The sequence below is a fragment of the Buceros rhinoceros genome, unplaced genomic scaffold, assembly GCF_000710305.1.
Source record: "Buceros rhinoceros silvestris isolate BGI_N320 unplaced genomic scaffold, ASM71030v1 scaffold6552, whole genome shotgun sequence".
Lineage (NCBI taxonomy): Eukaryota > Metazoa > Chordata > Aves > Bucerotiformes > Bucerotidae > Buceros > Buceros rhinoceros.
Window position 1 is genome coordinate 51,592 of NW_010398235.1, and position 16,695 is coordinate 68,286.

The 16,695-nt window shown below is 39.6% G+C and overlaps 1 protein-coding gene across 1 annotated transcript in view; it reads right to left on the minus strand.

The window, feature by feature from the left end:
• Nucleotides 1–16,115, minus strand: part of LOC104488916 (serine/threonine-protein phosphatase 2B catalytic subunit alpha isoform) — a gene marked incomplete at both ends in the record, with an annotated part of 66,068 nt that extends 49,953 nt beyond the window's left edge. The window contains one exon of the mRNA XM_010131011.1: nucleotides 15,915–16,115. Coding sequence (XP_010129313.1) covers nucleotides 15,915–16,115 — 201 coding nt within the window. The remainder of the gene's footprint in view (nucleotides 1–15,914) is intronic.
• Nucleotides 16,116–16,695: the final 580 nt, after the last annotated feature.

Below are 16,695 nucleotides of genomic sequence, written 5' to 3' on the forward strand. Positions count from 1 at the left end.
TTAAACTTTGTCGTAGCCCAAAAGACTAGGCTTTCCCTTTTTCCTGTAATTTTCACTGTGTGGGTTTTCTTCTCATTTCTCGCTGATACTTTCAAAACCAAGCAACTGTTTTATTTGTGACACAGAACACATGGTGTTTCAGCAATATTAGTAATTTTAAAACACCATCCTTCCACCTAACTGCATCACAATGAAGGGGTTTCTTTCTTTTGTTTTACTGCCACAGCACTGCAAGCAAGGAGGCACTCTTGGAACATCTGATGGATCAAAATAGGAAGGTGTTGGGCAGAAAGTGTCATGTATTACTTGTCCTTTAAATAGTCTCATAAGATAAAGATATTTTAAAAAATGCATAAAACTATAAAACTTTATTCTTCGAAGTGTCAAAGCACATCATACAGTTTAACTAAAGAAACCCCTAGCACCCAAAATCTTGTGAAGCAGCTTCCCTCTCTGTTACTCAACATCTAGCAGAAATTTCTCACTGGAACATAACTGACCAATTTAAAGAATCAGTTTTTCAATTCCTGTTGGTTAGGATTTCTAAGTTATTTTCCTCTGCTTTCTCATTTCCAATATTTGCCTTTACACCAGGCTTTCTGCGCCTGCTTCTAAATGGCATAGATATCATGTGAGTAATCTCTTCTGGTTTAAAATGTAATTTATTTTAATTGGATCTGAAAACTTGTTTGAGGGGTGGCAGGAGGAAACTGTTCCTATTTCCTGCTATAGTTCTCTCAGCATCTAATTACACCCATAAAGAAAAACAATGGGTACGCTGTGTGTTATTCAGTTTAATGTGGTTAATTACACGATTCCCTGTATGCATGCAAATACACCAGAGCCTCACAACTGATACTGCACCCACACAGCACATTCATCAGCTGTAACAATTGTGCTTTGAGATCACATATGGTATGCTATACTCTCTAGATACAAATACTTATTTACTGGAAATGGTTTCTAGTGTACAAGAAAAAAAATTGAAAAAGCAGCAGAACAGACATCAAATCAAGAATTCTAACCATTGGCATCCGTATTTTCCACAAAATTCTTGTCAATACGAATTAGTTTCTTACAACTAGAAACACACTGTTCTTAACTGAAATACTTTTCCCCATGCTTTCCCTGTAGATACTTTGGGAAGGTCCCTTTTCACACCCACATACTCCAAAATACTGTCAAGTGAATCACTTGAATTCCAAAAGTTTGAAGAGATTTGGTCACCTCAGAACAGAATAAAGCTAGCAGTCAGATTTTTTGCAAGTCAGATTCTGTGTCTGGATACTCCTGAGGACACAAAAGTAGTATTTTAAATATTATCTATCACGGAGGCCAAGGTTTCAGTTGGCATAATGACACATCAGGTAGATGGGTCCTCTTCATTATTACTCTTTTTCAAAGCCTTGCCTAAGCAATACTTGTGAGCCCAAAGGCAGACAGGGAGGGTAGGTGGTCAAGGAGGGTACAGATGAGACAGCTGCAGGCACTCCAAACAGCCTCTGAATACCATCCTCTTCTCCATACTCTTCAGTAAGCTTAATGGGGAATAATAACCAGTTGAGCACTGCAGAGTAATAACTCTTAATGACAGCTTAAATGTCAACACTGCCTGTCCCCAGAAGCACGTGTGAAAGGACTTGATCTTGAGAAAAGACAGAGAAGTCAGTGCTCAGAGAACAACTCTTCCAGGGCCAGATTTTTCAAGAATAAAGTCACCAAAGAAAAAAAAAAATTGGGGAAAAGGAACTGCATGTGGTCCTCCTTCTATGAAGAGTCAAATAAATGTTTCAGAGGCTTACTATGAAATAGTCTGAGCTCAGACGAGTCACTGGGGTTCTTGGACCAAAACAATGTGGATAACTTGATGCTTGAAGACTACGATGCCTTGTGTGAGGAGTTAACCTCCCTCACTACACAGCTGGAACAGCAGGATGTCCATTCAGAAACGTGCTGTCAGGAGGGAAGGATGAATGTGTGCAAGTTGGAAGGAAGAAGACAGATTAGCTGAGAGAAGCAGCAGCAGAATTTAGCCATGATCTATCTTTGAAGCCGGCCCTGCTTTCAACCAAGGGCAGGACCATGTGACTTTCAAAGGTACTGGCCAACTAAATTATTCTGTGGTTTTAAAGGAAGGGCTTAATGCAGGAAGAGCATAAGAAAAATATCATTACCTACGCTGAAAAAAAAAAAAAAAGCTTTAGCTTGGAAAGTAAGTCACTGATGCCTAGGGAAAGCATGTGATGAAACAAGAGCAAAAGACCCTGCAAAAGAGAAGATAGATCTCTTTTGACAGAATAATGCGTTGTTTTTGTTTAAACTAGCTAAAGTGAGTAATTTAGCTTGAATAGCACAGTGAATAACTGCTATTGCTATGAAGTTTTAACCTTTACTCGTTCAATTAATGTTAGACCTTAAAAGCTCTTCTCAAAGAAAAAAGCTTTCCATAAAACTAGGAAAGAGGATATTCATATTCCTGATATTCTTACAGATTAAAAAAAAAATACAGCCCTTGAGGTTTTAGAACACACAGAGAACAAAGACTGATCAACCACTGCAAAAGCTTAGAATTCTTTGCTTATGCAATTGGAACACATTTCCCTGTGCCATGAAAATCTCCACCATGCAATGGTGGCAGATTTTCCTCATGCCATTGTCACCTCAATCCAACACAAATCCAGTTTATTTTACACTGCCTCCTCAAGTAAAATAACCTGAAATTCAAATGCCTACACAGAAAAAGAAAATCAGACCTCAAAAAAAAAAAAAAAAAGGCTGCCTTGCACTAATTGTTTATGCGCACCGTCTCTCCCATACCTGGGACACTCTCCTCAGTTTATTTTACACTGCCTCCTCAAGTAAAATAACCTGAAATTCAAATGCCTACACAGAAAAAGAAAATCAGACCTCAAAAAAAAAAAAAAAAAGGCTGACTTGCACTAATTGTTTATGCGTACCGTCTCTCCCATACCTGGGGTAGTCTCCTGGCCTGCGCCTATAGCAACAGCTGGAGACCTCAGCATTCTGGCCTCTGCCATAACGGTTATGCTTTCTCTCTTGCACGTTAAAGAATATATGGCCTTGATGGCAAGAAGCAGCCAGACATACCAAATTCATACCACCAGATGGCATCTTCAACCAGTTACATTTCAAACAGCTCATGCCTTCAGAAGAAGGTTGTGCATTTGATACAGTCTTTGTATTCTGAAGCCTCAAGTCTCTATATTACAGAAAGCAGAAGCACCTTTGAACACCTGTATTAGTGTCAACGACCTGAAAGTCATTTTGCATTCCTAAACTCACCAGTTTCCTGAGGACACATTTGTTCCCTCAACAAGGATTCAGAAAGCCACAGAAGCATTTTGCACCACGCTTGGTGACCTCTCCCCACACACATCTCCTCAATGCTTCTTCTCCAATCTTACAGTAAAATCTAGGTGCAACTGGAGTTCCACAGAGGGACTACTGATTTACGCAGACCCTCGACACAGCCCGCAGCTACATTCTGCGCTGGCCCTCTAGAGTTGGCTTTGGCTATAAATAACCTCTACATGTGTTTGGAAATTAAGTTTTTCCACTATAACTAGTAGGGCCAATTTCCAGTAGCTTAATAAAAACAAACACAAAACTCACACCAAAAATGCCCAACTCCCAAATAAGTCTAAAAGAATCAGTAGACTACAAGCCTATTTTAAATCTCCTGCAATCAATCATCAAAATAACAAGCAGAGAACAGGAACCACCCTCAAATCTTTAACAATGATTGCCTTATTGTACTTAGAGATCAATCTAGTCTCACTTCAACACTGCTAATCTCATTTCAAGTAAAATTTTGGTGAAATGCTCTCACTCATCATAGAGTCTAATAATTAACTAAGTTTAGAGACATGTATTTTCTTATTTGATTAGAATCTAAAGATGATTTTCTCCTAAAAGTTTTACCTTTTCAACTGGAGTTTTTGAGATTCTTTGGGGAAAAAACATGACCCAATTTTCAGAATGTAGGCTGATCTCACAAACAACTCTTAGGTCTTCTTCTCTTTACTTTAAACTGTGTGTCTGCACTGAGGCTAGCTTTTTCCCCCCGTAAAGTCTGCCAAAGGAAATTAACGGAACAAAGCAGCGACACTACCTTTCATAATTTATTGTTCTAGACATCTCCGACTATCGCCCATGACAGAAAGCAAGCCAAGCAGAAAGAAAATGGAAGTGTCCTTGCACTGGCACCTCATCAAAGGCTGAAGTCACAGGATTGATTTCTGTGGCCTCCAGCAATGCCCCCAGCCCAAGCTGCCACTGTGCAGCTCTTGGGCTGTACGTACAGAGGGCACCAAACGCAGAAGACGACGTACATGAAAGATGAGCTGAAAGGTGTTCTGGGTTGTTTTGTTTGTTTTTCAAGGTTATCGAATAAAAATTAAAGTGTTTATTAATAGAGGTTAATAGAGAATAAATCTGACACAGTTCACTCAATTTTATCTCCTTAATTACTCTGGGGGGAAAAAAAAAGTCTGTCTGTCTGGATAAACTCCTGCAGTGAACTCTCACATGTAGTTCATTTTGATTTCTGAATTCGACCTATTTTCATTGAAGCAATACTTTTGTGCTGTTTTCTACTTGAGAAGGTAGAATTTCTTGCAGAGGTGTATTTGGAACAAGACGGGGAAGTAAGAGTGACTGTCAAATATTCGATGTGGCAATTTTCAGAAGCAATGAAGCTGATACACCTAATGCGCCAGAAGGATTCTCCACAGCACGCTCCCTTACGCTGAACACCAAAAGGCTGCTTTTGGTTCTTAGCCACAGGCTTTTTGAATTGGAGCTTAATCCATTGACACTGCGACATTGGGTTGCCTGATTTAAAGATGATGACGTAGCTAAATCAAAAAATATTTCACAAAAAGGAACAACACTGACCTAAACCAAGTGATCCACAAGGTTCAACGCAATTGCTGAGCTCAAGGGATTATTTAAGCAGTAAGGAAAGGAAATGACAAAATGGCATAGGACTTGAGATTCCTCTTAAAATTTAGTGCTTGCTGAATCTTTGTCAGAGGATGCGGAGTAAGATCTTCCTCATTTATCAAAAATACTTTCTCGGGAAGTAATGAGCATCTGAAGTGGTACCAATACATGAATTTCAAGTAGGTTTACGTGCCCAAACCTAAGAGAAGAGAGAAGCAGAATCCAACACAGTCATTCTGATTAACAGCACAATTTGAAACTCACTATTTAATGATTTTATGCCCTAAAAAGGGCACATCATGACCCCTGGGTCAGAAGAAAATGTTACGGCTTGACACACTACCAGTAAAAATTGCACGCTATTGCCACAATCCCCTGTGACACTTCCCAAGGCTTTCTGAAATGAACTGCAGATTAAAAACATGCTCCTGTTCAGCACAATTATCTTCAAAATTGGTGCATTTATTTAGAGAGCATGGGGTTTATGGAGTTTAAAGGCAATAAAACATGAGGGGTTTTTAAACTAATTAAGATGTTTTGAACTATAGTAGATTTTTTCATTTAAAAAGGCGGTATCTTCAGAGGATATTATATACACTTGGAAATTAATATAGAAATGTTTTCTCTAGATAAACTGCAGAAAACCAATCCAGATAGTGAAAATATCTGCCTTGGCTCTGGTAGTGTTTTTCAGAATAATTAAAATGCTAATGAAAAAGCATCAAAAGGCATGAAGAAGTAGAAGAACCACCCATCCCAGAATAACATCCTTCTATAAGCATCATTTCCAACTTCTGATGCTCTCTGAGTTATGCTCTTTCTACATGATGACAGGTAATGTTTATAGTGTCTCTTAAGAACAAATCTGCTAGATATCTCCTTTGCACTTGCCAGCGCCTCACAGCCAGTCTTTGGTGAAAGGTTAGAACCATAAATGTGAAGTATAGATGAAGGAAAGAGATGGCTGGTGCTAATCTCCAAAAGCACTCTAAACAACAGAGGCACACATCTGTACAGCGATTCCCAAATCAGATGAACATGGTGGCACTTCCAAGTGGCAATAATCAGCTGACACAAAATGCTGTTTTTCTCTTACTATTAGTCCACCCCCTCACAATCCTCCAGTTCCTTTTCTTCTCTCCCATAGCTGTTCCCAGCTTGATTTCTACACTACGGCTGCTCTAAAGCCGTTGCAGGTACAGTGTGATTCAGCCAGAACCAATCCCCCTCCCAGCCTCACACACATATAAATCATGATCCTCTATTATTTCACATACACACATATAAAGTGGGGAATGCTGGTTCATGCGTGACTGACGGATTTTTGTTTTGCTGGTGGGGAAGGCAAACATATGCTGGAATTTCCCTCTGCCCCCTTCTAGCTCTTACTCATTTCAGTAGCTCCTCCATCCAAAATGGGGGAGGAAGGAACGTGGGAGGCTGCAATTTCAGCAGTGATCCCACTCCATTCCCACACCCTTTGCCAATATAAACTACAACCTAAGACTGAGTTAAATTAACCTGAGGCCAGAATGAAAAGGATGAATAACTAGGCAAAGCTAAGAGCACACGAAAGGCAAGAACAAAGTATCTCCTTCTTTCTAATGAGTATTACACAGTGCAAACATCACGATTATTTTCAACAGAGGATCCAAGTGTCCAAGACCCAGAACTACCCGGTTCTAGCTCAAGTTGTGCCACTGACTACATAACTGCAAAACAAATAAAAAAACTGATTTACAAGTTTCAGCAGCTTTGAGAAGCTACAATAAACACCACTGCTAAGATGCTGTCTTGGAATAGCCATGGAAGAAATGCTAACATGCTGTACTGTACTATCAGTATTTACACAATGAAGGAACATCCACGTGCTAAATAAAAGATGGTAAGAACAAAGTCCTAAAGGCTTAGGTACTTGGAAGTTTCTGTATTTTTGCTGGTGGTTATTTTTCAATCAATGGCATTTCTGTGCTGACTTGAAGCTAAATACGTATTTGATCCTCCATTTCACAGCATCAAATTAAGCTCCTTATCATGAAGGGCAACTCAGATTCCATTATTTCACTTTGGCTTATTTGACTATGATTTTTACATCAAAACAAGTTAACTACAGATTAACGGTAAGAACGAGTGAGGCAGTTGTAAAGAATACAGTCTGTAGTATCTAATGCCTTGGCAATAATGATAGATTTAAGCAGCTGCTACTAGAAAACATCAGCTCTGCCAAAATGTCAGATGCTAATGTCTGAAGCAGCTCAATTAAGCTATGAGATGCAATCGCTTTGTTCTACCAGGGATGCAGGCAGGCATATTTCAATCTATATCTGGAACCCACAGAAGCATTCAAGAAAGGAACAGATTAAAAAAAAAATCCGAATACATTCAGCCTTACATCTTCACCTTCTTTCAGAAGTCCCAGTTTTTAAGTTGCAAGTGATTTATGTATTGAGTTCTCCATAAAGCACGCAAAATAGCTGCAGCAGTGTCGGTTTTAATCAGCGGTCCAATTAAAGGAGCCAATCAAGCTCACTTTAACAGTTCAGCAGTGTTTATATCATACATAATTTTTAACAAGAGTTTAACATGCAGGTTCTCTGTAATTTAATAACATATTCAACAGTGATATGTAAAGGGAAGTAATTGTTAGAAACAGCAAACTGAGTTCATGTGTACATTAAGAAAAGAGTATATCTAACATTTTTTAAAATCACGGTAAATTTTTCTTCATAAAGTCTTATTTATTAAGTCAGAGAACACATCTGCCTTATATGGGCAAGTAAAAAGAATTGGACTATCATTTGTTTCAAAGAAGGATGCAAGAGTAGATGGTGCTGTTGACATTTTTCCTTTCCTCCTCTTCCATGGCTTCAAGCTGTCCTGTTGAAATGTCGTATTATTTATACAAACAAGATCATGAATAGGTATTAAGAAAGAAACAAGTCAAAGTTTATTTCAATCTAACATTTACCTCACAGCAGCCAAACTTACTACTTTTCCTCTGATGAAGGAGAGCCAACTGCAGGCAATTTATTCTGGCAGTGTGAATTATTTGCCAAAACGTGTCTGGTGTTACTGGTCCATACAGGGCTTGTATACCAGCGTAACGCAGAAACCCAAACTGATGTAGTTCTACCAGGGACATGTGGGACTCTCATGCATTTTAAGCTTCGAATGAACAAACTTATCAGCATGTTTTCAGAATGACTAGCAGCACAGTTAAAGTAGCTAAAGAAGTTACTCGGAGCTGAAATATAGCACTACTTGGCTGAGACACAGAAAAGCGTGATATTGTAGCCAGCATCCTGTTCAGAGGGCAGATCCCGTCTCTTTCTCCTAGTATCACAAACAACATTAAAGATGCTTTTTAAAGACAATTTTAATTAATGCATTATGGCAAAGAAGGGAAAAGAATAATTCTCCTGATTAACACTTACCCTCAGAAGCTGCAGGCATCCAGACTTCAAAGCAGCATTAAAGCTTTTAGACTTGGAAGGCTGAAGACACCAGCCATTCAGGATGAAGTTTTACAATTTGATTGTCTAAATGCTTTTTTTTTCCATGACACATAACTAAATATTTTAGTTATAGGTGTTTCCTGGAAATTTGGTAGTTTTCTCAACAGTAATCCTGGTACACTAGGTTTAGAGTGTAATTAAAATTACTTAAGTGTGAAATAGAGAAGTTTTAACGAATACAGTTTTTACTGAAATATTATCTTCAGACAAAATTGGATTTTGTGCTAACATGGATAAATCTTAACAGTTCTTGTAGGTTCCTAATAAGCAATCTCACTTATTTCCCATGCTGGAATTCTTTCTTAAACTGCTTCAAAGGTAAAAACCAGAAAGAACTGTTTTAGTTTGACTCTCCAAATGCATCAGATCATTTACCTGTGCTACAGTTCAATGCCATTTTGAACATTATTACCTTTTTACTGTACTACGGGCATGAATACTTTCATTAGCTTGTCTTAGCATTGATCACTTCAGCTAGAAACACTCCACATTTACCAAGTTTTAACTTGCACAGCACTAGTAATTCAGTAAGATTATTTTATGCCAGCAAGTGACAGAAATTGGGCAAAGGAAAAATATATGTGGAACATGAGGAAGTGTTCAGGCCCAGGAGACCCTATCATTCCACGGAATAATGTACCTAGAGAATATCTGGACACCTCAAAGATCATAAAGGCACATCCTGACAGCAAAGGGCTTTCCCCCTAGAGTTTTTATGGACCTATAATGCACCAAAGGTTTCCAAAGGTCACTAGAGTTGCCACAGTTGTACCCACACAGGCTATCCCCAGATGCCTACAAGCTCTCCTGTCCCATCAAGTTAGAGTTCAAATTGCAAAAACTCCCAGCGTGCTCACTACAATACCAACATTACCAGCAATTCAAGTATTTAAGTTATATCTCCATACCACTGCATCATTCAACCAAGCCAATGGAATCTTCTACCCAAAGATGCTACAGTGAACCTCAAAGTGGGTGTATTCCCCCTTAGCATGAGGTTAGTACTTATACACCTATTAGAAGTACATACACACCCTACCTTACATTATGCCATGGAAAGGGAATAGCAAGGAAGGCTCTGCAAACAACAGTGGTTTCCTTACCTCTACCACATCTGTAAAAGGAGGAGCTGAAAAAAACCAGGACTAGCAGAGGAAAACCATATGGCCAAGGAAAAGACCTGCAGAGACTGAGACACTTTCTGCACGGAAACAATAAGCTTTTATTCTGTCTTCATCCAGTGCCCTCCCATCTTCCCATACCAAGCTGCGTGCATCTGGTATTTCAGAAAACTTTGAACACAGGATAGCACAGACTCAGAGCTTTCTCAATGAAGCATGGGAAGGTTTAGAATGAGAGTATATGGTTGTTTTACCTATTTTCCATTTTTTCCAAGTGAGGGACTGATAGATGCTGTCCCAGTGACTGCACACATCCTGACTATTATCATCAAGCCAGAAACTGTTGTCATTGCCACTGATGGTGGTGGCACCCACACAAACAGAATTGAGAACATCTGAACACAGGTGGCTGCCTTGCTAATATTCATATATTACATGTAAGTACCGTATGCAAAAAAAGTACAGATTTATAAAGATGCATATGGCTTAGATTTCTGTGTTGTTAGTTTACTTGAAGAAACTCTTGTTAATTATGATGGGCAGACCAAAAGGAGTGCACAAAAATGAGAGACAGCAAATGTTACAAAGAAGAAACAGAGCACCTCTTTATTATTTTTAAAATAGATACCAACAGGGGAAAAAAGACTTACCTGGAAAACATCAACACACATCTCCTACAAGTTTATTCACTTGTGCAGTCATACGTGCAGGACATCATGCTATTTTCATTCACTATGTCTAAATCTAACAATATTCTCAAGAAAAACAGTTCAAAAGGTACAAGTAAAGATCACAATGATAGACAAACATACCACCTAAGAGCTGCAGGTCTACTCTCTAGTTAAGTATGTCATTTAAGACAGTAGAAATTAAAATCACAAAGAAGTTAAGGTGGGAAGGTCATCTAGCACAACCTGCTCTGCACAAAACAGAGCCAACTTCAAAATGAGATCTAGCTTTGAAGCTGGAATTGGCTGTTGTCATCAGCTATTTGAAATCAACTTCTGCAATATGACCTTTGGGTTCTTGTATTTTAATCCCAGCCCCTCCAGATTAATAACACTATTTAACTTCTCATAGCTGGTGATTTTTGCAGATGTTGGAAAACAACAATTTGTTGTGTTCCAAAAGTGCAGGTTTGGTTGCTTTGAAAAGGACCGGTGAACCGAGGCCCACAAATGTCAATAAATCATACACCTAGCAATTAAGGCAAACATCACAAATACTGGCAAAAAAAAGAAGTCCATATTTAGGACGTGACAGAGGTAAGGTTTCAAGCATAACCTCTCTTTCATATGCATTATGCTACAAATTCCCTAATTACATAGTCACTTTCCATTCTTTTAACTGCAGAATGAACCATACTCATGCAGCTGAACTATAAAGCAACTTTCGAGTTGTGTTCTCTTCACTTGTGTGAAATGCGCATTAGTTACAAAACTTCTGTGTACCATACTCTGAACACAGCATGATCAGCTTGCTCACATAGTTTCAACACCACTCAGTATAGCAGTATCTAATCATCTCAAAAGACACATGTGAATTACTGACTTCAAAACACAAGTGAGCTAAAGGTCCATTTTACAGCTTCGGAAACAAGCAAAGCAACATCACCATCAAAGGCTTTATCTAAATTTGTTTTTCCAACATAACATATTCAAAAACCCAAAGAACTTAGAATTTTATAGATAATTCTGCAATACACGGAGGCATACATGTACCTTCACACACAGAGAAAGTTACTCATGTGCTGAAGTCAAAGGGGTGCATGCTTGGCACGCAGTTAAGAGTGTTCAGTACTTGAGAACAGCTTGTTTTGTCAGTGGAAGTGAGGGCCCGTAAGAACAAGCAGGTAATTAGTCATCATGCAAAGGGCAGTGTATGTCACTGGCACAGAATCGCCCTGTGTGGTAATGAGCCTGGATAATAAGGCCGCATAAAGCTACCCAGGCAATTTGAAATCTGGCATTCCCAAGTGTTCTTTGGAGTGTGACTTCAGTAAATATTGCCATCAGGGAGGTTCAGAGATACACTTCCTTAGCCTTCTAGAAAAAAAACAATTAAAAATAAGCCAATTTCTCCATGTGTCATTATATAAAACAGGATCGGAAACTCTAAAGCTGCCATAGAGACATCTTTCCTCCTAACACTTCATAGCTGTAGTCTAGTGGTAGATTAACCTCATTAAACCCACAAGCTTAAGATGAAGAGCAGAAGCCTCCAAGATAAGAGGGTATAGATGAAGTAGTCAGGAAAAAACCATCTATGACCATCTATGGAAGATGGCTCGTTATCCCCTTGCCGTCTGCCCATACACTGATGAATGAAGGTTGGCACGGACATTCACCATGGTCCTGCAGGCAACTGAAAAGAATATTTGAAGCCTAGAGTGCCTGCCTCGCTTCTTCCCCACACAGGAAACCCAGATTACCCCACAACCCTCTTGCCAGCCCCTCACTGCTGCCAGTCGTAAGACAGGTCTGCGTGGGTAACTGCTTCCACCACAGCTGTCAGTCTCCAGCCAGGCCCACTCCACCATGTGCCCCTTCGCCTCCCAGACCAGGTCCTTGCTGAGCTAGTCCCAATAACCTGTCAGACTCTTACCCATCTTCCAATTTTGCCTGCCCAGCCATCCTCTGTCAGCCTCTGCCTCAGTCTCTTGGCCATTTGCTTGTATACCAGCTTTTTCAACTCCATCACACATTCTTGTCTTCAAGTCAAGTGGCCAGCCTCAACTACGTCCTTGCCATCTGTTGAGCAGGCCCCATCACCATTTTTCATCCCTACTTTTAGCTTTCCCTTCAATACACTCCATTTTTTGACCCAGTCCTCTCCATACCTCCCAATTCACATTCACATGCCAAGACAAAGTTGCCTCAATACTTCAAGAACAGTCCTGACAGCAGAGAACTTGGGAGTCTCCTCACAGTTCAGTCTCTGTTCAGATTCATACCCAGCAAACAGCAGCCCCGTGTAACAACTGCAGTAGTTGTTCACCTTGGTTGTATGCCAGAACTGCAGCAAACTATGTCTGCGTGTATGTATATATGTAGCAAATGATGAGAATTTGAGCTAAGGTCGTAAATTAATTCATTAGCAGTATTTCAACCTAGCCAAACTTGAAAATCAAACATATTAATTCACAGTTACAACCACGTTGATGCTTCCGGCTAACCACAGACACAGAGTAAGTTATATACAGAAATGCAAAATAATAGACCATGCATTCCACATTAAGGCCCTTTGCATGCCTCCCCCATTATACCCATCATCTTGTCTGTCAAATACAGGTCTTCTAGGTACCCACTTTATTTCACATGACCTTGCTTATAAACAGAATTCTGGGATTTTTTCTGAGAACAATTATATCACCCCTTAAAATAAACAAAAGAATTTCAAACTGAGGGATGGTTGCACAAGGCTTCAAGAAAAAACTTTTCATGTTCTTTAATATTTATCAAATATATTGCTGCACTAATCCACAGTGCTCTTACTTCAACACTTGTGCTCTTCTACCTCTCTTTGACCATCTTTGATGATCACCATCTCATTAACCAGCTACAGGGACACGTTTCTAAAAGACGAATGCATCTCCCACAAAGGATCCCATACTAATGATTTATGACTGCCTCTCTTCAACAAGACTGCTTGCCATATCTAAAATCTAAAATCTATTTTCTTCTCCACTCTATCAGTGTTTTGTTTGTTCTTCCATACATTTGGAAAAAAGCTTTCGTCTACCGCATAGTTATTTCTTCATTGCCTGTATACCTTGCACTCCCACCACATCACTGGTCAGTTGATATTCCCCTTATCCAGTCACCTGCTGTCATACTCCTCACACAAAGAAAACTGTCAGGCCCACAACAATACGCCTCATAAGTTTTCCCAACCTTCCCCTCACAATCTTCTTTTTCTGTCTTTTGCTGATCACTTTAATAACCCCAGCTTTCATGTTTGTTCATACAGAACACTAGCACTTCTCAGCTACCCTGCTAACAAGCATTAGGGGTTCCGCTTTCCTACACCAGCTTAAAAGAGACTAGGCACCAGCCACCCTGAAGAATGCTGCAGTATCAGAATCTCTGCATGAGAATAATTTCAGAAGCAGGAACAAAGCAAGACGTAGGCTCAACTGAAAAAAAAAAAATAATCAAAGACTTGAATTACACCAGTTTTATACAATGGGGTAACCTTCAGGAGATTAATCCCCAAAGTGTAATTCAGAAAAATCCCAATACCTTCAAAAGCATTTAAGAAAAAAATTTTAAAGCGAAAAATTAAAAAGAGAGAGAACATTATGGAAAATCAGTTGGGACACAATACACCAGACCTGTCCTCCTACAGTCTGCATCTTTCAATGGACTAAAAATAAATAAATAAATCACACGTGAAAAAAAAAAAAAAAAAAAAAAAACACACAGAACAGCAGAATTTCTGCATGTTTGCTGCTCAGTTATGGACAACGGTATTGAACCTCTGACTTCTTTCATATATCCTGAAGTGTCAGTGAAAATGTCTGTAGAACTTTATTCTCAGTCTACTCGGGGGATCCTGTTATTCATCCTACTTTCTTTATTCATCCATGAGCTAAAGATGATTGACGTCTTTTCCATCAGAATTGTACTGCAGCCTGACAAGCTAATTATTACTGAAAAGAGGATACGTATTACCTCTCCAGGTCAAGCTTCAACTCCCTGTTTAGGATTTTTAAAATTACAAGTTTCAATAATTTGTGCATCATTCTGGTCCAGACACTATGGTCTTCAGTTTCAGAGGTTTCCTGCAAATGAAGGGTTTGCCACATCTCTGTCGTTTTGGATGAATGCTACCAGTACTGATAACAAAGGCTGATAACCCTTCTTCTGCAGCATATGAACCCTTACTTTTGTCAGGGCTCTCTAGAAACAAGAGAGAAAAGGACCTGCCTTCTTAAACCAAGTTTTACAGTTCAGTTTCACAGGTTAAGCTGGCTGGAATTCATTATCTTTTGCCCTACAGTTAACTTTCTATGTTACAGAACGATTTCTTGCCAGAAATGCATTCATACCCGATAACGACAACAAAACAGGGCAGGAGGCACATTAAAGCAAAAACATGCGTTCATACATTCAGAATGCAGTCGCAGGCAGGAGACAATTACAGAAGGAAATTTCGAAGTATAAGGCATTTCCTGAGGATTAATGAGTGGGTGGTAGTGTTTGATAGTCAGGGGCAGTATGGGTTCTGCAACCAGTACAATTCATTAATCACCTGGGCAACACGAACTGGGATTCTGCTGTATTTTTTTTTCTTTTTTCTTGTCCTGGTTTGAATTAGAACAGAACTAATGCTGTTCAGTAATTTCTGTTCAGTGAACCACGGTGGGGGTGCAGTAAGTTAGAGTGTACATCTCCAGGGAGGAGCGGACCGGACAGGTGACCCTAAACTGAGCAACAAGGTGTTCCATCCCATATATGTCATGTTCAGTAGAAAGCTGAGGGATCACAAGGGACAAGCTCTCTTCTCCAGTGGCTGGTGACTGAGGAGGACTCTGTCTGTTCTGCCTTTGATCCCAATCCTGAATCCAGTTGCAGAATCCAGCTCCTGCACCCAGTTCCCATCTGCTGCTAAGCCCAGTCTGACCCTTCCCCAGTGTCTGCTCACAGCATCAGTGGTGACGGTGATGTGGTTGCCATCAAAGGGGTTGAGCTTGGTATTGGTATTGTATATATTTCATTTTATTTTATTTAAAGCAGTTTTAGTTTTCTTTTCCAACCCACAAGTCTCTCTCCCTTTTTCCCTTTCTTCTCTCTTTTGGGAAGGGAAAGGGGTTAATAGAGAGTGTCTGTCATTTGTCTAGTGGCTGGCCCAGCCTTAACCCATGACATTTCTGCATTCATTATTTTCCTTAGCATTTAATTAAAATCTCCATTTACTCTGACACCATTGTTCCTTGAGAGCCCAGTGCTGTCTGTCTGAGCAGTGCTACTATGGTGAATTACATCTATAAAGTTATGGAATTAATACCTGGTTGAAAAGGCCAGAAAACTTTACGTTTAAGAAAGTTCTTCTAATCTTCTCCTAAAGACTAAAAATGCTCTCTGCCTTGGAAACAGGAAAGGCTCAGCAGATGTGATCCTTTCCTCTAACTTACAAGATGCTTGATGGCCTCCATTATCCTAGTGAGAGCAGACAAAGAATCAAGTATGGGAGAGAACAAATGATTTGCCAGCTGTCTTTCAGCTCTTTGGGAAGCCACATTCATTAACGCGTTAGTTAACATGTCCCAAACCAACAACCATCCCCTCCATCACCATAACTCTGTACTAACCTGTGACTGGTGCATCTATGTCCAGCAAATTTTTTTCTTGGCGGAGAATTGAAGCTCCCTCTGTTACTATTCTCAAAGCAACGCTTTCTTCCAGTCTCCCTTCTTTCATAAGGTGTGCCTTTAAGATATCCACACGAGGTTTTCCATCATTATCAAATACTTCCTTAGCTGTGAGCCGGTGACTTGGCGGAAATGGGACAGCTGAGTGGAAAAAAACCAAAAATATAGGGTCATTTTTTAAGCAAAGGCTCTATTACTGATAATAACACATTTCAAAATGCTGCAAACCAATGTTAACACGAATTTTCTACTGCCTCTTATAATTTGTGGTTTAAATTGTACATAGATTATCAAAGATAATTAAAACACGTGTATTCTGCGGGCTACATTATTCACACATGCAAGAACAACTAATTCATGCTTATAAAAAATTGAGAGGAAGATTTAGGCCGTATTTACAGGTAGATACATTCAAATAAGCTCCCCAAAGGCACGGAAATACCAGGCAAAGAAGGAAATGGAGCTTAAAGTGCTCTAATAGCACTAGAGAACACTGATAAAATGCTCCCTTCCATTAAGAACATAAAATGCACAAACAAGTGCGATATTTAATTTCCATACATGGACATGCATAGATATATTCCAATTAAAAGGCTGAAATCCAAGACGGACCTCTGGCTAACGATGTGGAGTAGGGGTATGGAAGATGTCTTCCCTGTGTAAGTAGTAGGTAGCAACACGAGATACATTCGAAGCCCATCAACGCACACCCGAGCGCCTA